Source organism: Oncorhynchus gorbuscha, linkage group LG24 (assembly GCF_021184085.1).
Source record: "Oncorhynchus gorbuscha isolate QuinsamMale2020 ecotype Even-year linkage group LG24, OgorEven_v1.0, whole genome shotgun sequence".
NCBI lineage: Eukaryota > Metazoa > Chordata > Actinopteri > Salmoniformes > Salmonidae > Oncorhynchus > Oncorhynchus gorbuscha.
The window spans coordinates 56,856,675-56,880,962 of record NC_060196.1 but is presented as its reverse complement, the minus strand read 5'-3'; the positions used below and the strand labels follow the sequence as shown (position 1 = coordinate 56,880,962).

General features: G+C 44.8%; 1 protein-coding gene and 1 long non-coding RNA gene across 2 annotated transcripts in view; one reads left to right on the top strand and one right to left on the bottom strand.

Moving 5' to 3' along the window:
- The first annotated feature begins 316 nt into the window (after window positions 1-316).
- LOC124012331 (enhancer of filamentation 1-like) overlaps window positions 317-24,288 on the top strand; it is a 58,991-nt gene continuing 35,019 nt past the window's right edge. The window contains exon 1 of the mRNA XM_046325829.1: window positions 317-588. Within this exon, the coding sequence (XP_046181785.1) occupies window positions 577-588 (12 nt within the window). The 5' untranslated portion in view covers window positions 317-576. The remainder of the gene's footprint in view (window positions 589-24,288) is intronic.
- Window positions 6,416-9,021, bottom strand: LOC124012332. Its single transcript, XR_006834704.1, has 2 exons — window positions 8,802-9,021; window positions 6,416-8,293 (listed from the first exon to the last, which is right to left on the bottom strand). It is a non-coding gene; the product is annotated as an uncharacterized LOC124012332 (long non-coding RNA).

Here is a 24,288-nt window from a genome sequence, read left to right as displayed (position 1 = left end):
TTACGTTACTTATTAAAATTATGGACAGGTAACGGATTACATTTATAAAGTAACCCAACCCTGCCTGTTAGTGATGGCTAAAATACCTTTATGCATGTACATTGCATGTACATTGCATCAAGCGAAGTCCCATAGGACATTGAGTCACAATTCACTACATTTTATAAACGTTTTTTCCTCCAGTGGTCCTTGTCTCTAACGTAATCAACAGACATGGACATTTAACATCGTATCAGTCCGTTCATTATATGACGTCAGTTGTACTCTGCAGCGACTTGACCAATGAGTTAAGAGACATTGTAAATGAGCTGAGGCGCTCATGTAGTAAGATCATTCTCGTTCAGCGGCAACCAGATAAGTATATTGCAGAACCTGGGTGATACGCACGACTGGGTTGAAAATTATTGAAGGAAACATTCGCTTTTTTTAATTGTCGTTACCAATTGACCAAATCTTGATGGCTGTTTTGTTCGCAAAATAAAACGTTTCGTTGCGACATTCACATGTGTTCTTTTTGACACGACAAGCGGATATTTTACACTTCCCCGGAGTCAGAGAGAAGACGAGGCGCTCAAAATGAAGTATAAAGTAAGTTACTGTTCACAAAGTCATTGAAATGAGATCTTCAGGAATTCACTAACAAGGTTGTTGTAACGGATTTATTAAATGATTGTGTGATTATAAACTGGCAAAACACCAATATTTTATCTCCTTCAGACTAGACTTTACGTAGCCTAGGGCTATGTATTGGGGAAAAGTTAACTATTTTCACCACAAATAAAAACAAGAATGAACCTGAGTTAGTTTCAGTTTAGATGTAACAATGTTGTAACAACAGTGTTGTAGGCTAACCGCATTTGTGTAACAATGTTACCCAGGGAGACATTTAGACCACCGCTGCCTTGGGATGTCAACGCGGGAAGAGGGTGTTCCGTGGTCTGTCAGTTCGTTCTTTGGCCTCCAGTCATAAACAGGGACATTACGATATTAATTACATTGGTTTAAAATATATATGTCAGGTTGCTTTCTCTGTGCGTTAGGCTATGCGCTCATCCAAAGTGGGCGAAGTGGGATTTAAAGTGCTGAAGTGATGCTCGAATCGCATGCGACGCTGAATACTAGCCTACATAAGAATGCTCTCCTCTACCGATGAATTCTCTCTCCTCTTCCCAATAATTCCCTCTCCTCTTTCCAATAATTCCCTCTCCTCTTCCCAATAATTCCCTCTCCTCTTCCCAATAATTCCCTCCTCTTCCCAATAATAATTCCCTCTTCCTCTGCCCATGGGTCGATTTATTTCGGAGTAATCAAATACTCATGCGTTGACAGTGAATGCTATACCTTCACGGGTAATATATAATACATGATTGTATCGAATCAGGTTACTTAGTAGGAGGATATGTCGGCACAGTCATTCTGAGTTATCTCTCTGTATCCCCTTGCTGTCCGTTCGACCGTGGCTGTAGCTTTGTTTGGGCATTATATTTAGTTTACACTCCAGGTCTGACGAACAAACGAGACATTCAGTGAAGTTGATTTAACCCATTCTACTCTGTGGGTGTGAGTCCTAGCACTGACTGGCCTGTTGTAGCAAGTAAACCTCTTTATACATAATTGTCTCCATGACATAGCATATTCGTTTTTTTTTAAAGCTGCTTAGATTGCATAATTGAATAAACTTCACTGTTCATGAGATCTGTAAAGAAACAGATTGCCCAATCAGGGCCTGGCTATGCCTCAGCATCAGCATTAATTCCTGCCTTGGGGGCATGGAGCTGTCTGTCTCTCAACTCCTAAGTCAAGAAAACCTGACCTTTCCGTCACCATTAACAAACTCTGTAAGGCATTGATTGGAGCTTATGAAAAGACCCTTCTTCCTACTATTGGTTTGAGGTTCAGTACTCTTCTCGATTGGAATGCTTTTGTCTACTTCACACTATCAAGGAAATGTAGGGCACTTGGCAAGAGAGCTGGTCATACGTTCTGGAACCGACTGATGGTGCTGTTTGGAATCCTCCAAAATACTGTACTTACTGAAATAACCACCTCTGTTGTTCTTTATTGGAGTCATGTGCTTGTGTCTGAAGTCTGTGTTATCAGACCATATTAGGAATGTCAGAGCTGACTGTCATGCAAAGCTGTGATGTAGTTTTCTGGTGTTTCGGTATTATTAAGGGCCAATGACTTCAGTGTTAAATTACCACAACGCTGTAATACTCGGCATGGCCTTAATCTTTGGGAAAATAACCCACATCTAGATTAGTGTTAGAAGACCCCTCATTAGTATTAGAAGTCCACTTCACACTTCTGAGTGCATGGCGCATGCAGGCTTTCCCTAAGGGAAAAGTGATTGCGGAAAGTGATTGCGGCGTCATGTGTGTTTCGTCATGCCTGTGTATTCAGCCTTATACTCCAGGGCTCTTTAGGGCTACAGGGTTTGTTATCAGGCCCTGTAGGGGCTGGATCGGTATACTCCTCTCTACTACTCTCTACTACTCCTCTCTACTACTCTCTACTACTCTCTACTACTCTCTACTACTCCTCTCTACTACTCTCTACTACTCCTCTCTACTACTCCACTCCTCTCTACTACTCTCTACTACTCCTCTCTACTACTCTCTACTACTCTCTACTACTCTCTACTACTCCCTCTACTCCACTCCTCTCTACTACTCTCTACTACTCTCTACTACTCCCTCTACTCCACTCCTCTCTACTACTCCACTCCTCTCTACTACTCTCTACTACTCCACTCCTCTCTACTACTCCACTCCTCTCTACTACTCTCTACTACTCCACTCCTCTCTACTACTCCACTCCTCTCTACTACTCTCTACTACTCCACCCCTCTCTACTACTCTCTACTACTCCACTCCTCTCTACTACTCTCTCTACTCCACTCCTCTCTACTACTCTCTACTACTCCACTCCTCTCTACTACTCTCTCTACTCCACTCCTCTCTACTACTCTCTACTACTCCACTCCTCTCTACTACTCCACTCCTCTCTACTACTCTCTCTACTCCACTCCTCTCTACTACTCTCTCTACTACTCCACTCCTCTCTACTACTCTCTACTACTCCACTCCTCTCTACTACTCTCTACTACTCCACTCCTCTCTACTACTCTCTCTACTCCACTCCTCTCTACTACTCTCTACTACTCCACTCCTCTCTACTACTCTCTATTACTCCACTCCTCTCTCTCCTCTCTCTACTACTCCACTCCTCTCTACTACTCTCTCTACTACTCCACTCCTCTCTACTACTCTCTACTACTACACTCCTCTCTACTACTCTCTCTACTCCACTCCTCTCTACTACTCTCTACTACTCCACTCCTCTCTACTACTCTCTGTACTCCACTCCTCTCTACTACTCTCTCTACTACTCCACTCCTCTCTACTACTCTCTACTACTCCACTCCTCTCTACTACTCTCTACTACTCCACTCCTCTCTACTACTCTCTCTACTCCACTCCTCTCTACTACTCTCTACTACTCCACTCCTCTCTACTACTCTCTATTACTCCACTCCTCTCTCTCCTCTCTCTACTACTCCACTCCTCTCTACTACTCTCTCTACTACTCCACTCCTCTCTACTACTCTCTATTACTCCACTCCTCTCTCTCCTCTCTCTACTACTCCACTCCTCTCTACTACTCTCTATTACTCCACTCCTCTCTACTACTCTCTATTACTCCACTCTTCTCTCTCCTCTCTCTACTACTCCACTCCTCTCTACTACTCTCTATTACCCCACTCCTCTCTACTACTCTCTACTACTCCACTCCTCTCTCTCCTCTCTCTACTACTCCACTCCTCTCTACTACTCTCTACTACTCTCTACTACTCTACTCCTCTCTCTACTACTCCACTCCTTCCTCTACTACTCTCTACTACTCCACTCCACTCTCTACTACTCCACTCCTTCCTCTACTACTCTCTACTACTCCACTCCACTCTCTAATACTCTCTACTACTCTACTCCTCTCTCTACTACTCTCTACTACTCCACTCCACTCTCTACTACTCCACTCCTCTCTACTATTCTCTACTACTCCACTCCTCTCTACTACTCTCTCTACTACTCCACTCCTCTCTACTACTCTCTATTACTCCACTCCACTCCTCTCTCTCCTCTCTCTACTACTCCACTCCTCTCTACTACTCTCTATTACTCCACTCCTCTCTACTACTCTCTATTACTCCACTCCTCTCTCTCCTCTCTCTACTACTCCACTCCTCTCTACTACTCTCTATTACTCCACTCCTCTCTACTACTCTCTACTACTCCACTCCTCTCTCTCCTCTCTCTACTACTCCACTCCTCTCTACTACTCTCTACTACTCCACTCCTCTCTCTCCTCTCTCTACTACTCCACTCCTCTCTACTACTCTCTACTACTCCACTACTCTCTACTACTCTCTACTACTCCACTCCTCTCTAGTACACTCTAGTACTCTCTACTACTCCACTCCTCTCTACTACTCCTCTCTACTACTCTCTCCTACTCTACTCCTCTCTACTACTCCACTACTCTCTACTACTCTCTACTACTCCACTACTCTCTACTACTCTCTACTACTCCACTCCTCTCTAGTACACTCTACTTCTCTCTACTACTCCACTCCTCTCTCTACTACTCCTCTCCTCTCTCTACTACTCTCTAATACTCTCTACTTCTCCACTCCTCTCTCTACTACTCCACTCCTTTCTCTACTACTCTCTACTACCCCACTCCACTCTCTACTACTCCACTCCTCTCTCTACTACTCCTCTCCTCTCTTTACTACTCTCTAATACTCTCTACTTCTCCACTCCTCTCTCTACTACTCCACTCCTTTCTCTACTACCCCAATCCTCTCTCTACTACTCCACTCCTCTCTCTACTACTCCACTCCCTTCTCTACTGCTCTCTACTACTCCACTCCTTTCTCTACTACTCTCTAATAGTCTCTACTACTCCACTTTCTACTACTCCACTCCTTTCTCTACTACTCTCTACTACTCCACTCCTCTCTCTACTACTCCACTCTTCTCTCAACTACTCCACTCCTCTCTCCACTACTCCACTCCTCTCTCTACTACTCCACGCCTTTCTCTACTACTCCACTCTTCTCTCTACTACTCCACTCCTTTCTCTAGTACTCTACTGCTCCACTCCTCTCTCTACTACTCCACTCCTTTCTCTACTACTCCACTCCTTTCTCTAGTACTCTACTGCTCCACTCCTCTCTTTACTACTCCACTCCTTTCTCTACTACTCCACTCCTCTCTACTACTCTCTACTACTCCACTCGACCCTCTACTACTCTCTACTACCCCACTCCTCTCTCTTCTACTCCACCCCTCTCTCTACTCCTCCACTCCTTTCTCTACTGCTCTCTACTACTCCACTCCTCTCTCTACTACTCGACTTCTTTCTCTACTACTCTCTAATAGTCTCTACTACTCCACGCCACTCTCTACTACTCCACTCCTTTCTCTACTACTCTCTACTACTCCACTCCTCTCTCTACTACTCCACTCCTCTCTCTACTACTCGACTTCTTCTCTACTACTCTCTAATAGTCTCTACTACTCCACTCCACTCTCTACTACTCCACTCCTTTCTCTACTACTCTCAACTACTCCACTCCTCTCTCTACAACTCCATCACTCTCTCTACTACTTCACTCCTCTCTCTACTACTCTCTACTTCTCTACTACTCTCTACTACTCTACTCCACTCTCTACTACTCTCTACTACTCCACTCCTCTCTCTACTACTCTCTACTACTCTCTACTTCTCTACTACTCTCTACTACTCTCTACTACTCTACTCCACTCTCTACTCCTCTCTACTACTCTACTCCACTCTCTACTACTCTCTACTACTCCACTCCTCTCTCTACTACTCTCTACTACTCTCTACTTCTCTACTACTCTCTACTACTCTCTACTACTCTACTCCTCTCTCTACTACTCCACTCCTTCCTCTACTACTCTCTACTACTCCACTCCACTCTCTACTACTCCACTCCTTCCTCTACTACTCTCTACTACTCCACTCCACTCTCTAATACTCTCTACTACTCTACTCCTCTCTCTACTACTCTCTACTACTCCACTCCACTCTCTACTACTCCACTCCACTCTCTACTACTCTCTACTACTCCACTCCTCTCTCTACTATTCTCTACTACTCCACTCCTTCCTCTACTACTCTCTACTACTCTCTACTATTCTCTACTACTCCACTCTTCTCTCTACTACTCTCTACTACTCCACTCCTTCCTCTACTACTCTCTACTACTCCACTCCTCTCTCTACTACTCCTCTTCTCTCTCCACTACTCTCTACTACTCTCTACTCTGCCACGTTTGTCTGAGAGGGCTTAGCAATAGCACAGACACCACCACACCATTCAATCTGTGATAACCTATCTTTATTATGCAACGGAACAAAGAAAGGGAAGGTTGGACGTATGCTAGGCTGGGATAGGTCAGGCAGTCAGGGACCTGACCTCTGGTTACACTTCACAGGATGAGTCCCAAATGCCACCCTATGTAGTGCACTACTTTTTTACCAGGGTCCATTAGCCTGTGGTCAAAAGTAGTCCACTATATAGATTAAATGACACACTAATAGCTATCTTCTGTCTGTTCCTGAGTCAGCCATTCTGGTTGACAGTTTACAGCCTTTGTCTTCTGACATAGCCCAGTTTAATCCAGTTAAATATTGACAGGAAGTGTTCTGTCCCTTCTATCAGATGCTCCTCCTCTTACTGGAGGTGAATTATTCATAGCGCTGAAGTGTTAAGTATTAAATTCCTCCTGGATTGTTTATGTTTTGCCCTGTGAACACAGAATGCGTACCAAATGACAAACTATTCCCTGGCCTATATAGTCCACTACTTTTCTCAAACCACCCGGGTCAGATGAAATGGACTCGCTGGCTACCTGCCGGACTGTCTGGGGTTCACAGATTCATAACACCGGACTGTCTGGGGTTCACAGATTCATAACACTGGACTGTCTGGGGTTCACAGATTCATAACATTGGACTGTCTGGGGTTCACAGATTCATAACATTGGACTGTCTGGGGTTCACAGATTCATAACACCGGACTGTCTGGGGTTCACAGATTCATAACACCGGACTGTCTGGGGTTCACAGATTCATAACACCGGACTGTCTGGGGTTCACAGATTCATAACATTGGACTGCCTGGGGTTCACAGATTCATAACACTGGACTGTCTGGGGTTCACAGATTCATAACACCGGACTGTCTGGGGTTCACAGATTCATAACACCGGACTGTCTGGGGTTCACAGATTCATAACACCGGACTGTCTGGGGTTCACAGATTCATAACACCGGACTGTCTGGGGTTCACAGATTCATAACACCGGACTGTCTGGGGTTCACAGATTCATAACATTGGACTGCCTGGGGTTCACAGATTCATAACACTGGACTGTCTGGGGTTCACAGATTCATAACACCGGACTGTCTGGGGTTCACAGATTCATAACACCGGACTGTCTGGGGTTCACAGATTCATAACATTGGACTGCCTGGGGTTCACAGATTCATAACACCGGACTGTCTGGGGTTCACAGATTCATAACATTGGACTGTCTGGGGTTCACAGATTCATAACACCGGACTGTCTGGGGTTCACAGATTCATAACACCGGACTGTCTGGGGTTCACAGATTCATAACATTGGACTGCCTGGGGTTCACAGATTCATAACACTGGACTGTCTGGGGTTCACAGATTCATAACACCGGACTGTCTGGGGTTCACAGATTCATAACACCGGACTGTCTGGGGTTCACAGATTCATAACATTGGACTGCCTGGGGTTCACAGATTCATAACATTGGACTGTCTGGGGTTCACAGATTCATAACACCGGACTGTCTGGGGTTCACAGATTCATAACACCGGACTGTCTGGGGTTCACAGATTCATAACATTGGACTGCCTGGGGTTCACAGATTCATAACACTGGACTGTCTGGGGTTCACAGATTCATAACACCGGACTGTCTGGGGTTCACAGATTCATAACACCGGACTGTCTGGGGTTCACAGATTCATAACATTGGACTGTCTGGGGTTCACAGATTCATAACATTGGACTGCCTGGGGTTCACAGATTCATAACACTGGACTGCCTGGGGTTCACAGATTCATAACACCGGACTGTCTGGGGTTCACAGATTCATAACATTGGACTGCCTGGGGTTCACAGATTCATAACACTGGACTGCCTGGGGTTCACAGATTCATAACACTGAAACAGGGAAGAGAGAGAGAGAGGGAGAGAGAGGGAGAGAGAGGAAGAGAGAGAGAGAGAGGGAGAGAGAGGGAGAGAGGGGGAGAGAGGGGGAGAGAGGGAGAGAGAGGGAGAGAGGGGGAGAGAGGGAGAGAGGGGGAGAGGGGGGAGAGAGGGAGAGAGGGGGAGAGAGGGAGAGAGAGAGAGAGAGAGGGGGAGAGAGGGGGAGAGGAGAGAGAGGAGAGAGAGAGAGAGAGGGGGAGAGAGGGAGAGAGAGGGAGAGGAGGGGAGAGGGGGAGAGAGGGAGAGAGAGAGAGAGAGAGAGGGGGAGAGAGAATATCCTGGAGGAAAATGTAAAAGACAGCAGAGGGATAAGATAGGTCATAAGGGGTCATACACTACTCATTAATCAAATGTAGAACTTTTATTATTCAGAAACATACCGTCACATACCACCAGACCATCAAGAAATTAGAAAAATATTGTGATGTGTATATTTTGGTCATAATGGCTCAGTCCTACATACCCATAGTAGTTCAACATCCACCCCCTTTAAGCTGGTTCTTTTGAGACTAACAGTACATAAACCGTGGTAGAAATAGCTCCACCACCACAGTAAAGACTGATTAGGTGAACCGAACTTCTTCTGGGGTGTGTTTTCTCTCTTTCTTCTTCTGGGGTGTGTTTTCTCTCTTTCTTCTTCTGGGGTGTGTTTTCTCTCTTCTTCTGGGGTGTGTTTTCTCTCTTCTTCTGGGGTGTGTTTTCTCTCTTTCTTCTTCTGGGGTGTGTTTTCTCTCTTTCTTCTTCTGGGGTGTGTTTTCTCTCTTTCTTCTTCTGGGGTGTGTTTTCTCTCTTCTTCTGGGGTGTGTTTTCTCTCTTTCTTCTTCTGGGGTGTGTTTTCTCTCTTTCTTCTTCTGGGGTGTGTTTTCTCTCTTCTTCTGGGGTGTGTTTTCTCTCTTTCTTCTTCTGGGATGTGTTTTCTCTCTTCTTCTGGGGTGTGTTTTCTCTCTTTCTTGCGGGCTCAGGTGCCAGGCAGCGGTCCAAAGAGAATGGGGGCGGAGGAGAGACTGAAGACATTGTTCTGCAAGCCAGTGATTGAGGACAGAGGAGGGGGGGTTTCTAATACTGAAAGAGAAAGAAACTGAAAGAAATAGGAAGTGGGGTAGGCGGAGCGAGGGGAAATAGAGCTGGGTGTGTGAGATGGGGGTGGGGTGGTTGGGTCCAGGAGCTCCCCATGACTAAAACCCTCCTGGAGGAATGTGTATGGAGAGGTTAGTCAGAAGATGCACTTGATTGTTTCAAGGTTTCCCCTTCTCATTGGCTACGAGAGTTTAGCCCAGCTAGGGGGCCCACCAAGAGTTCACAGTCTTTTCAGTGTGTGTGTGTGTGTGTGTGTGTGTGTGTGTGTGTGTGTGTGTGTGTGTGTGTGTGTGTGTGTGTGTGTGTGTGTGTGTGTGTGTGTGTGTGTGTGTGTGTGTGTGTGTGTGTGTGTGTGTGTGTGTGTGTGTGTGTGTGTGTGTGTGTGTGTGTGTGGCATTGCTCAGAAAGATCACTTCTCCGTCCGTGCAGGCATTTGTATTCTCCAGGAGAAGAACAGGGTTGATTCATGGAGCAGATTTCAGCCACAGTTGAACTATACCAATCCTCTCCTTTGTTGTAAGGCCTTTCTCCCACAAATCAACCTTTTACTGAGGGAGCCTGTACCCGTGTAATTACAAAGACATTGTTATGCAGGTACATTGGTATGACACGACCATTGCATTTCAATGTACTTACTTTCAATATCAAATCATTCTTAGTCCTTTCAATATAAGACCCCACAAAACAGACTCGCTATGTTGTTTACATAAGGTGGTGAAAAGTTTGGGAGTCGTTTTAGAGTGTAGTTTGCTTGTACGCTTGCATAAGTGTTTGTGTGTGTGTGTGTGTGTGTACTCAGTTTCTCTACACCTCTCTGGAGATATTTCTCTGAATTCTCCCTCTTGTTGCCCCCACTTCACCCCCCCCCCTCGTCAACAAAATGTTCCACTGTGAGCTGCGTGAAGAGCACATTCCCCTGCTATGAATGAACAAAGGTTCCACACCCCCTGCTGTGCCATTGCACTGTGGGCCCGAGCATTACCATGTGGGGAGAGGCAGAATGCATTACGGGCCGCGGCGCCTGAGAGTTCTCTGCCTTACATCAATAACAATACAAAACCAATCATTTCCATGTTTAACCTTAGGAGGAAATCAATCAAACTGATCCTAGATCTCTCTGAGATGGTTGTGAATATGGGCCTGGGTCAAAAGTTGTTCACCGTCTAGGGAATAGGGTGCCATTTGGGATTCCGTCCTGATGTCAAACTAAAAGAACGTGGACAGCTGAGAACATGGTGGTCCGGCCAAGAAGTCCCCATGCTGCTAAGCCATTCTCAAGCTCAGCTTTCACAACAAATTGCCTTGTATGCAAGCAGCTACTGTGCGTTTAGTGCCTGGCAGAGTCAGTGTGGGTGTCTGTGTTAGAGTGAGTAAATAGCAGTGTCTACGTTAGTTGCTATTTTGTAAGCCGGCAAATATCTTGTTTTATAATGTCACTCTTTGTGGAGTAAATACTCTTCTTTTGTTCCCCAAAGTGGTCCGTTTATGAATGAAAGATACTACGATGGAGGACGTTTTATATTTTTGTGTTCGGGCAGAACCTCTTTGTGGAGTAAATACTCTCCTTTTTTCCCCAAAGTGGTCCGTTTATGAATGAAAGATACTACGATGGAGGACATTTTATATTTTTGTGTTCGGGCAGAACCTCTTTGTGGAGTAAATACTCTCCTTTTTTCCCCAAAGTGGTCCGTTTATGAATGAAAGATACTACGATGGAGGACGTTTTATATTTTTGTGTTCGGGCAGAACCTCTTTGTGGAGCGTGAAATTGAGAGGACAGTGTGAAGCGAACCTGGTGTGTTTCTATGTAAAGCCATGAAATGTGTTCCTGTAGAGATACCGTAAACACATCGTACATCTTGGCCAATAGCTTTGACGGATTATGTCCCCAAGGGTTACTAGGTTACACCCCCCCCCCTTGGCATCTTTTACGCCCCTTATCCCTCTTAATAGAACACCCTTCTTCCCCAGAGCTGAGACCTCCTTTATCTTTGATCCCATGAATGTGGTTACATTAGTTGAGAGTCAAAAGTCTTCTGGCATGGCTTTTAGGTATGTCAAGGACTGTATTACACAATACACTACTATACTGAGCCTTTGGAGAAGGCAATTCAATACACTACTATACTGAGCCCTTTGGAGAAGGCTATTCAATACACTACTATACTGAGCCCTTTGGAGAAGGCTATTCAATACACTACTATACTGAGCCCTTTGGAGAAGGCAATTCAATACACTACTATACTGAGCCCTTTGGAGAAGGCCCTTTGGAGAAGGCAATTCAATACACTACTATACTGAGCCTTTGGAGAAGGCAATTCAATACACTACTATACTGAGCCCTTTGGTGAAGGCTATTCAATACACTACTATACTGAGCCCTTTGGAGAAGGCTATTCAATACACTACTATACTGAGCCCTTTGGAGAAGGCTATTCAATACACTACTATACTGAGCCCTTTGGAGAAGGCTATTCAATACACTACTATACTGAGCTGAGCCCTTTGGAGAAGGCTATTCAATACACTACTATACTGAGCCCTTTGGAGAAGGCTATTCAATACACTACTATACTGAGCCCTTTGGAGAGCCCTTTGGAGAAGGCTATTCAATACACTACTATACTGAGCCCTTTGGAGAAGGCTATTCAATACACTACTATACTGAGCCCTTTGGAGAAGGCTATTCAATACACTACTATACTGAGCCCTTTGGAGAAGGCTATTCAATACACTACTATACTGAGCCCTTTTGGTGAAGGCTATTCAATACACAATTCAAATAATATACCCGTGTGTAGCTATGTTATCTGTGTTATTTTCTGTGGTAGAGGGTGTCAGTTGTCTACGTGGCCAGACAGAGATAAATCAGGCTAGAGTCTGAGTGTGTAAACAGGAACTGCTTCAGGCTAAGGAGGAATGGGGTGGAAATGGAGAGGAGAGAGGTGGACATCATGTCATCAATGTGACAATAAACTAACAAACTGAGGGCTGACCCAAGGGTACGGAAGACATTTGTTTTACGTAATGGGTTTGGAGACGGTCAGACTGTACTCTGTAATTGGGGTCAATGAAGATCTTTAGATGTTGCGCTATCTGACATTCTGACCTGGCCACAATTTAAAGCTTTCATCTAGACTTTTACTGCTAGTCTTCGTTGAAAGTTGGTTTGGTGAAAGTTGGTGAGGGTGGAATACCTAACCAACACAGTAGACATGGGTACATCCACAAGAGAGTCTCAAATGGGAAGGGTTCTATCAACAATATTAGATTTGACCTTTGATGAATGTGAAACGATCACATGTAAGACTGAAATCGATGACACCTACGTCTGTTCTGAAACTCAACACGCAGGGTGGAAGGTACGGGGCTGTATCGACTGAGGACATCAGTTTGGTGCTAGCCTACATCTTGTGGAAATGTCAAGGTGAAGCTTAGCGCGCGTGTGTGGTTTGTACCAACATGCATTGCAGTTAGACACTACATTGCATATCATATCCTGTTGAAGTTACAGTTGCCATGGTGTCACTGTTTACTGGAAGATTTCGGTGATACTATCAATGTGTCCCTGTGTGTAACGGAATATAGTGAATCATAGATGAGAGGAGGAAGGTGGGTGACAACGAGCTCCTCTTATATTTATATACCATTTCCCCTATATAGGTCGTTTACAATAAAACCCTCACAAAAGCGTTCAAGTTGGCTGCTGGGGAGCAAGGAGACACCCAGCTCTGCTAAAACCATTGACAACTATATGCCGTTTTCAAGGGATTGTTAAATAAATGTTCAAACTCATTTGGTTTTAATATCATCTCTTGAAGAGCATCGTGAGAACTACACCGTTCCTATTATTCCACATTGAGCTCTGTCAACAGAGTTGTACAGCAACCAGTAAACATCAATTGATTTGTACATATTGTACTGTAGTCTGTAGCTGGACTGTAGTGTTGATTTGTACATATTGTACTGTAGTCTGTAGCTGGACTGTAGTGTTGATTTAGTCTGTAGCTGGACTGTAGTGTTGATTTAGTCTGTAGCTGGACTGTAGTGTTGATTTACTACTGTACTGTAGTCTGTAGCTGGACTGCAGTGTTGATTTACTACTGTACTGTAGTCTGTAGCTGGACTGCAGCGTTGATTTACTACTGTACTGTAGTCTGTAGCTGGACTGTAGTGTTGATTTACTACTGTACTGTAGTCTGTAGCTGGACTGTAGTGTTGATTTACTACTGTACTGTAGTCTGTAGCTGGACTGTAGTGTTGATTTACTACTGTACTGTAGTCTGTAGCTGGACTGTAGTGTTGATTTACTACTGTACTGTAGTCTGTAGCTGGACTGCAGCGTTGATTTACTACTGTACTGTAGTCTGTAGCTGGACTGCAGCGTTGATTTACTACTGTACTGTAGTCTGTAGCTGGACTGTAGCGTTGATTTACTACTGTACTGTAGTCTGTAGCTGGACTGCAGCGTTGATTTACTACTGTACTGTAGTCTGTAGCTGGACTGTAGCGTTGATTTACTACTGTACTGTAGTCTGTAGCTGGACTGCAGCGTTGATTTACTACTGCAGTGTAGTCTGTAGCTGGACTGTAGTGTTGATTTACTACTGTACTGTAGTCTGTAGCTGGACTGTAGTGTTAATTTACTACTGTACTGTAGTCTGTAGCTGGACTGTAGTGTTGATTTACTACTGTACTGTAGTCTGTAGCTGGACTGTAGTGTTGATTTACTACTGTACTGTAGTCTGTAGCTGGACTGTAGTGTTGATTTACTACTATACTGTAGTGTGTAGCTGGACTGTAGTGTTGATTTACTACTGGACTGTAGTCTGTAGCTGGACTGTAGTGTTGATTTACTACTGTACTGTAGTCTGTAGCTGGACTGTAGTGTTGATTTACTACTGTACTGTAGTCTGTAGCTGGACTGTAGTGTTGATTTACTACTGTACTGCAGTCTGTAGCTGGACTGTAGTGTTGATTTACTACTGTACTGTAGTCTGTAGCTGGACTGTAGTGTTGATTTACTACTGTACTGTAGTCTGTAGCTGGACTGTAGTGTTGATTTACTACTGCACTGTAGTCTGTAGCTGGACTGTAGTGTTGATTTACTACTGTACTGTAGTCTGGAGCTGGACTGTAGTGTTGATTTACTACTGTACTGTAGTCTGTAGCTGGACTGTAGTGTTGATTTACTACTGTACTGTAGTCTGTAGCTGGACTGTAGTGTTGATTTACTACTGTACTGTAGTCTGTAGCTGGACTGTAGTGTTGATTTACTACTGCACTGTAGTCTGTAGCTGGACTGTAGTGTTGATTTACTACTGTACTGTAGTCTGTAGCTGGACTGTAGCGTTGATTTACTACTGTACTGTAGTCTGTAGCTGGACTGTAGTGTTGATTTAGTCTGTAGCTGGACTGTAGTGTTGATTTACTACTGTACTGTAGTCTGTAGCTGGACTGTAGTGTTGATTTACTACTGTACTGTAGTCTGTAGCTGGACTGTAGTGTTGATTTACTACTGCACTGTAGTCTGTAGCTGGACTGTAGTGTTGATTTACTACTGTACTGTAGTCTGTAGCTGGACTGTAGTGTTGATTTACTACTGTACTGTGGTCTGTAGCTGGACTGTAGTGTTGATTTACTACTGTACTGTAGTCTGTAGCTGGACTGCAGCGTTGATTTACTACTGTACTGTAGTCTGTAGCTGGACTGTAGTGTTGATATACTACTGTACTGTAGTCTGGAGCTGGACTGTAGTGTTGATTTACTACTGTACTGTAGTCTGGAGCTGGACTGTAGTGTTGATTTACTACTGTACTGTAGTCTGTAGCTGGACTGTAGTGTTGTTTTACTACTGTAGTCTGTAGCTGGACTGCAGCATTGATTTACTACTGTACTGTAGTCTGTAGCTGGACTGCAGTGTTGATTTACTACTGTACTGTAATCTGTATAAACATGGCATCATCAACTGCAAGGGGATAGAAAATGTGGCATGCTATGATAGATTGTTGCTAATGCCTCCTTACAGACTGGTACTAGGCTACTTTAGACACGGAAAAGTCGACGTTGTGACGTGGTATAGGCCTTACTGGCATTGGGAGAATTGGAGAAACTCAGGACATGGGGTTTCACCCGGTCTGTAATTATGTTATTACATTCACATTGGCCAGCATTTAAAAGGCCTCAGTAATCAGAGGATCGGCAGCAATCTCTAGGCTATATCCACATTAAGAAATGTACCCTGAGCTCTGATCTTCCTTCAGCCCCACAAGCCTGTTCTACCCAGAACCCTTCACACGGCCAATTAATTCGCGCTGAGTCCCATTTGGCACCCATATATACTACAAAAGTAGTGCACTATATAGGGAATAGGTTGCCATTTGGCTGTGATGCTCAGCAACACTCAGAGGAACAGAACAGCCTCAGCAGGCTAGCAACACTCAGAAGAACAGAACAGCCTCAGCTTTAGCAGGCTAGTAGCACACAGGGTAACAGAACAGAACTGCCTTAGCAGGCTAGCAGCATACAGGGTAACAGAACAGAACTGCCTTAGCTTTAGCAGGCTAGCAGCACACAGGGTAACAGAACAGAACTGCCTTCGCAGGCTAGCAGCACACAGGGTAACAGAACAGAACTGCCTTAGCTTTAGCAGGCTAGCAGCACTCAGAAGAACATAATAAAACAGCCTCAGCATGAGGCTACACTCAGAGGAACAGAACAGAACAACCTCAGCATGAGGCTACACTCAGAGGAACAGAACAGAACAGAACACTCAGAGGAACAGACCACTCAGAGGAACAGAACAGAACACCCAGAGGAACAGAACACCCAGAGGAACAGAACACCCAGAGGAGCAGAACAGAACACCCAGAGGAACAGAACAGAACACCCAGAGGAGCAGAACACCCAGTGGAGCAGAACAGAACACTCAGAGGAACAGAACAGAACACCCAGAGGAACAGAACACCCAGAGGAGCAGAACAGAACACCCAGAGGAACAGAACAGAACACTCGGAGGAACAGAATAGCCTCAGCATGAGGCTACACTCAGAGGAACAGAACAGAACAGAACACTCAGAGGAACAGACCACTCAGAGGAACAGACCACTCAGAGGAACAGAATGGAACAGAGGAACAGAACAGAGGAACAGAACATAACTGAGGAACAGAACAGAACAGAGGAACAGGACACTCAGAGGAACAGAACAGAACAGCGGAACATAACACTCAGAGGAACATAACACTCAGAGGAACAGAACAGAGGAACAGAACACTCAGAGGAACAGAACAGAGGAACAGAACACTCAGAGGAACAGAACAGAGGAACAGAACACTCAGAGGAACAGAACACTCAGAGGAACAGAACACTCAGAGGAACAGAACGGAACAGAACGGAACAGAACAGAACAGAGGAACAGAACAGAGGAACAAAACACTCAGATGAACAGAACAGAACAGAGGAACAGAACAGAACAGAGGAACAAAACAGAACAGAACAGAGGAACATAACACTCAGAGGAACAGAACAGAACAGAGGAACAGAACAGAACAGAGGAACAAAACACTCAGAGGAACAGAACAGAACAGAGGAACAGAACAGAACAGAGGAACATAACACTCAGAGGAACAGAACAGAACAGAGGAACAGAACACTCAGAGGAACAAAACAGAGGAACAGAACACTCAGAGGAACAAAACAGAGGAACAGAACAGAACAGAGGAACAGAACTCTCAGAGGAACAGGCCGTTCAAAGTCGTCAGGTTCTCATTTCCACGATCATTACTATAATTATTTTCTATATTTACCTACAGTATGGTGAAATGAGGCCAAATGAGATGTGCTGGTTCACCCTTTCTTATGCAGTATGCACCACCATCACCCCCGGGGCAGGTGTTAAAGATGGGCTGGCCCTAATTTTCACACCAGCCCATTGCCGGGGTACCACATCTGCAGGGGGACGGGGGGCTTGGGAGCGGTTTAAATCCTTGTCTCCTTAATTGCAGCTAGGGCTACTACTCTCTCCCGTTGCCTAGGGACATGTTGGTTGAAGCAGAGGGGGAATTTGGACTGTCGTATTTGTGAGCTCATTTACCCAAAGCACCTTCATTAGGCTGATGTGTACTCTGGAGGCAGAGCCAAAGCCACCCAGTGAGCCCTTCCTGAATACTGACTGACTTGGAGCTGGGAGGGAAGGTGGGGCCCCATTCAGTGGTAACATTACGTAAAGGCTTTTCATTTTCAGGTTGGTCAGCAACTAAGCATACGTGTTCCCCCAAACAAATGAGTGAACTGTTATTTGTGCTTCGGCGAGACCCTGTTGATACCCCTGTTGATACCCCTGTTGATATAGAAGTGTCTGAATCATAAAACTCCCCAGAGTGGGTGGAGGGGTGGTAGGTCTAAGTTAAGGGAATGAACGGGGGTGAACAGCTGGATATACATGTATGTGTTCCAGCCTCCAGGTCTGGACAGTTCAACGCTGCACTATTCCACACTTCCAATGACAACAGCATATGAGACCAAGACTATATATCACTAGCCAGACGTATTCCAGCCGTGGACAGAGAGACGTGAGACACATCTCCAACTAGGTCATGTGTGAATCAGAGTTTTCTTTCTCTTCAATCATTAGCCTACGTGTCTGGAGACACACAAACTGTTTATGTGTTCAATTCTTATCTTAAAACTATTGTCTAAGTACTGGTGCTAGATTGTACTCCATGTTATCAGTTTGTGATGAAGCTATCTACAAAGCGACAGACACAGTGAGTCAACATACTGAAGAATGTTTTGTTGTAGATACCTGGAAGGGAATCCTGGGTGGATCATTACCACTGTCTCCCTGTATAATCATGCCATTAGTGATGTTAGGTAAGAGAAGGACTAGAAAAACCCCTCTCTGTTTAGGGACGTCAGTAGTTACGTAGTAGCTAGCTGGCAGCCTGGCTAGCTGGCTTTAGCCTCGATTAAAACATAGCACGCTAGCTAGCCTTTTTTAGCTTCCCACATCTCCATGTGAAATAATTAGATATAGAATTAAATAATATGCTCTCTTTACTTGCTTTTGTGTAACCTACAATGTTATCCCAGTTAATATGGGGTGGCAGGGTAGCCTAGTGGTTAGAGCGTTGGACTAGTAACTGAAAGGTTGCAAGTTCAAATCTCTGAGCTGACAAGGTAAAAATCTGTCGTTCTACCCCTGAACAGGCAGTTAACCCACTGTTCCTAGGCTGTCATTGAAAATAAGAATTTGTTCTTAACTGACTTGCCTAGTTAAATAAAGGTAAAATACATTTTAAAAATATGCTGCTTGAATGTATTCACTTCCAAACCAGAATGCAAGACAAAAAGTACACATCTCACCGCTGTTTCTACCAGTTACCTGGAATCACTAGTTATTATAAATGTTTTAAACAGTCGCTGAGATTGTAATTGCTTATCAATGCAAAATAGGCTACTTTGATGCATAACCTATAGATCAAATCAAGGATCCAGAAAGACCCTTCCCTGGTCAGGGACGTTGGGTACCAGAAGGACCAGAAAGACCCTTCCCTGGTCAGGGACGTTGGGTAACAGAAGGACCATAAAGACCCTTCCCTGGTCAGGGACGTTGGGTAACAGAAGGACCACGAAGACCCTTCCCTGGTCAGGGACGTTGGGTAACAGAAGGACCACGAAGACCCTTCCCTGATCAGGGAAGTTGGGTAACAGAAGGACCATAAAGACCCTTCCCTGATCAGGGACGTTGGGTAACAGAAGGACCATAAAGACCCTTCCCTGGTCAGGGACGTTGGGTAACAGAAGGACCACGAAGACCCTTCCCTGGTCAGGGACGTTGGGTAACAGAAGGACCATAAAGGCCCTTCCCTGGTCAGGGACGTTGGGTAACAGAAGGGCCATAAAGACCCTTCCCTGGTCAGGGACGTTGGGTAACAGAAGGACCATAAAGACCCTTCCCTGGTTTGTCATGGTTCCTGTCGTGAGAGGTGGTGGAATGCCCCTCTTTCCCCCTCTCACCTGGTACTTACTGCTCGTTAAAAGACAACTTCCATGTTCCAGGATCCAAGGAAGCCCATTGGTTGTCATCAGTAGAGTAAGAGCAGGGGCCTCCCAGCCTCACAACCCACTGACAGATGGAGGACAGATGTTTACTGGAGGATCAACAGCCTGCTGAGTCACCTCCTTATGACTAGCCAATGTTTTTACCAGGGATATATGTACGCATGCGCTCACTGGTTGTCACACGTGCTCCAATTACAGATGTGTAGTAGCACAGACCAAACGCAGACCAACAAATAGGAGAATGTTTGAATTTCCTCCTCACTTTAGGTCAAAATGATTTCTCAGTCTCAACATTTCTGTTAGGTCATTTGCATGGCCGGTATCATCATGTTTTTGCAGTCACAATATATCAAGACTATATTCAGCTCACGGTAACTGGAATCCTATTCTGGTTTAATACTCTTCTGAGTCATTGATTCTGCTGAAGTGCTTTGCATGAACAAATCTGAATCATTACTATAAATGGTTAACTTTAGCCCCTTGAAACCCAAACTTTGCATAGCAGGAAGAGCTTGTATTAGTATGAATTTGTGTGTGTGTGTGAGTGTGTGTGTGTGTGTGTGTGTGTGTGTGTGTGTGTGTGTGTGTGTGTGTGTGTGTGTGTGTGTGTGTGTGTGTGTGTGTGTGTGTGTGTGTGTGTGTGTGTGTGTGTGTGTGTGTGTGTGTGTGTGTGTGTGTGTGTGTGTGTGTGTGTGTGTGTGTGTGTGTGTGTGTGTGTGTGTGTGTGTGTGTGTGTGTGTGAGAGTGTGTGTGTGTGTGTGCGTGTGCGTGTGCGCGTGCGCGTGTGCGTGTGTGTGCACGCATCTGTGCTCACTCACAGTTGTCAAACCTCAGAAGTCCAGTTACCACAGTATAACAGTTGAGTTTATTCACAGTCAGTATGCATCAACTTTTGCTAATGAGTGTTGACAAAGTGTTGGCTTGGAGCTACCTCACTACTGTATATTGACTGTTGTGTGTGTGTCCTGATCGGGTCTTTTTATGTGCCCCGGTGTGTGTGTGTGTGTGTGTGTGTGTGTGTGTGTGTGTGTGTGTGTGTGTGTGTGTGTGTGTGTGTGTGTGTGTGTGTGTGTGTGTGTGTGTGTGTGTGTGTGTGTGTGTGTGTGTGTGTGTGTGTGTGTGTGTGTGTGTGTGTGTGTGTGTGTGTGTGTGTGAGAGAGAGGGGGAAGAGACTGCACCCAGGGGAAGTGTTTAGACCAGATGCAGTTACGAAAGATCAATTGTTAAGCTGAAATAGTCAAAAAAAAAGAAGAAGAGGTGTTAAGTTTGTTGCCATCTCTGGGTAAATGCCTTGGTGCTTCAAACCTGCAAACATAAGAGGTGTGTGTGTTTGCAATGTGTGTGTGCAAGTGTGTTTTGTGTTTTTAGTGTGTGAGGTAAAGCTGTTGATACTAGGGGAAGCTAACCGCTGACAGTCAGATGTGAGAACTAGCAGACTATTGGTGGTTTAGAGGTGTTATATTAACTGAGCAAAGCTTTTTCACTGTGTGTGTGTGTGTGGTTGTTTTTGTTTGTTTGTGTGGTAAGATGAGTCCTTCTCATGTCTGTTGTTGTGGTAGTGACCTCTCCTGTCCTTCTCATGTCTGTTGTTGTGGTAGTGACCTCTCCTGTCCTTCTCATGTCTGTTGTTGTTGTGGTAGTGACCTCTCCTGTCCTTCTCATGTCTGTTGTTGTTGTGGTAGTGACCTCTCCTGTCCTTCTCATGTCTGTTGTTGTTGTGGTAGTGACCTCTCCTGTCCTTCTCATGTCTGTTGTTGTTGTGGTAGTGACCTCTCCTGTCCTTCTCATATCTGTTGTTGTTGTGGTAGTGACCTCTCCTGTCCTTCTCATGTCTGTTGTTGTGGTAGTGACCTCTCCTGCCCTTCTCATATCTGTTGTTGTTGTGGTAGTGACCTCTCCTGCCCTTCTCATATCTGTTGTTGTGGTAGTGACCTCTCCTGTCCTTCTCATGTCTGTTGTTGTGGTAGTGACCTCTCCTGCCCTTCTCATATCTGTTGTTGTTGTGGTAGTGATCTCTCCTGTCCTTCTCATGTCTGTTGTTGTTGTGGTAGTGACCTCTCCTGTCCTTCTCATATCTGTTGTTGTGGTAGTGACCTCTCCAGTCCTTCTCATGCCTGTTGTTGTGGTAGTGACCTCTCCTGTCCTTCTCATGTCTGTTGTTGTGGTAGTGACCTCTCCTGTCCTTCTCATGTCTGTTGTTGTGGTAGTGACCTCTCCTGTCCTTCTCATGTCTGTTGTTGTGGTAGTGACCTCTCCTGTCCTTCTCATGCCTGTTGTTGTGGTAGTGACCTCTCCTGTCCTTCTCATGTCTGTTGTTGTGGTAGTGACCTCTCCTGTCCTTCTCATGTCTGTTGTTGTGGTAGTGACCTCTCCTGTCCTTCTCATATCTGTTGTTGTTGTGGTAGTGACCTCTCCTGTCCTTCTCATGTCTGTTGTTGTGGTAGTGACCTCTCCTGTCCTTCTCATATCTGTTGTTGTTGTGGTAGTGACCTTTCCTGTCCTTCTCATGTCTGTTGTTGTGGTAGTGACCTCTCCTGTCCTTCTCATGTCTGTTGTTGTGGTAGTAACCTCTCCTGTCCTTCTCATGTCTGTTGTTGTGGTAGTGACCTCTCCAGTCCTTCTCATACTGTAAATATTACATGGAATCCTACTAGAGCAGAGGCGTTGCTTTCAGAACTGTTGTCTCAGCAATTAACCAAACTTACATCCATAAAGGAGATTAGATGGATATAGATATCTATATTTGTACTGTACCAGGGGAAAACAGAGGCAGTTCATACTCATAATAATCAGCATTTCTGTTTCTCCTAAGAGACTGTAACTAGCACGTTCATCATCTGAGTAATGAACAAGAACAGAGCCCAGCGATCCGCTCCCATTGGCCAGCAGCATGCCGTGACATTTGAGGTCAGGCAAGCAGCCGGGTGGCGGGGGGGGGACGTAATTGTGGTCTGTAATTGTGCAATGAGTGTTGGGGACTGTGACAGAGCACTGAGACAATGGCTGGTGAAGTCAGACGCCCAGTGAGACGCCCAGTGAGAGATAACGATTACCACCGACCTAGTTAAGGTTCACATGGGAACCCCGTGTACGTCACAAATGGCACCCTATTCCCTTCATGGAGCACTACTTTCAATCAGAGCCCTATGGACCCTCGTCAAAAGTAGTGCACTGTGTAGGTGATAGGGTGCCATTTGGGACGCAAGTCGGGAGAATCAGAGCCGGTGTGAAAAGGGAGAAGGCCAGGGAACATTCAGCCTGAGAGGAATGCTTCCTGAATCATGATTCCCACACAGTGACAGAGAAGGGCTCAGATATGGTGTGCTTGAGAGAGCGAGGAAGAGAGTGACAGTGAAAGACAGTGTGTTAGAGAGATTCTGAAATGAGAGACTATATGTAGAAATAGCAAGGACAGTACTTCCTGAAAACTGGTTTATGTATTTGTATTCTATTCATAACTCTGTAGAACAAGCTGTTTGTTATTGTAGAACGAGCTGTTTGTTATTGCAGAACGAGCTGTTTGTTATTGTAGAACGAGCTGTTTGTTATTGTAGAACGAGCTGTTTGTTATTGTAGAACGAGCTGTTTGTTATTGTAGAGCCCTTGCCTCCCCCAGAAGGCCCCATTTCAGCCTGAGAGGAATGCTTCCTGAATCATGATTCACACCGTGAGAAATGGTGTGCTTGAGGAACGAGCTGTTTGTTATTGTAGAACGAGCTGTTTGTTACTGTAGAACGAGCTGTTTGTTATTGTAGAACGAGCTGTTTGTTACTGTAGAACGAGCTGTTTGTTATTGTAGAACGAGCTGTTTGTTATTGTAGAACGAGCTGTTTGTTATTGTAGAACGAGCTGTTTGTTATTGTAGAACGAGCTGTTTGTTATTGTAGAACGAGCTGTTTGTTATTGTAGAACGAGCTGTTTGTTATTGTAGAACGAGCTGTTTGTTATTGCAGAACGAGCTGTTTGTTATTGTAGAACGAGCTGTTTGTTATTGTAGAACGAGCTGTTTGTTATTGTAGAACGAGCTGTTTGTTATTGTAGAATGAACTGTTTGTTACGGTAGTTGTTACTGTAGAATTAGCTGTTTGTTATTGTAGAACTTTTTTACTGTAGAACGAGCTGTTTGTTACAGTAGTTGTTATTGTAGAACAAGCTGTTTGTTACTGTAGAACGAGCTGTTTGTTACTGTAGTTGTTACTGTAGAATGAGCTGTTTGTTATTGTAGAACTTGTTACTGTAGAACAAGCTGTTTGTTATTGTAGAACGAGCTGTTTGTTATTGTAGAACGAGCTGTTTGTTATTGTAGAATGAACTGTTTGTTACGGTAGTTGTTACTGTAGAATTAGCTGTTTGTTATTGTAGAACTTTTTTACTGTAGAACGAGCTGTTTGTTACAGTAGTTGTTATTGTAGAACAAGCTGTTTGTTACTGTAGAATGAGCTGTTTGTTATTGTAGAACTTGTTACTGTAGAACGAGCTGTTTGTTACGGCAGAACGAGCTGTTTGTTACTGTAGAACAGGCTGTTTTACGGTAGAATGATCTGTTCGTTAGTGTATAATGAGCTGTTTGTACTGTAAAACGAGCTGTTTGTTACTGTATAACGAGCTGTTAGTTACGGCAATGAATGATCCTGTACTGTGTCAGCCCAGGTTCTCTGATAGAGTAGCCCAGCCCAGACAAGGTTCTCTGATAGGTTCTCTGCCAACCAAGCCCAGCCCAGGTTCTCTGACAGAGTAACCCAGCTCAGCCCAGATTCTCTGATAGAGTAGCCCAGCCGTAGTTCTCTGATACCCCAGCCCATTCCAGCCC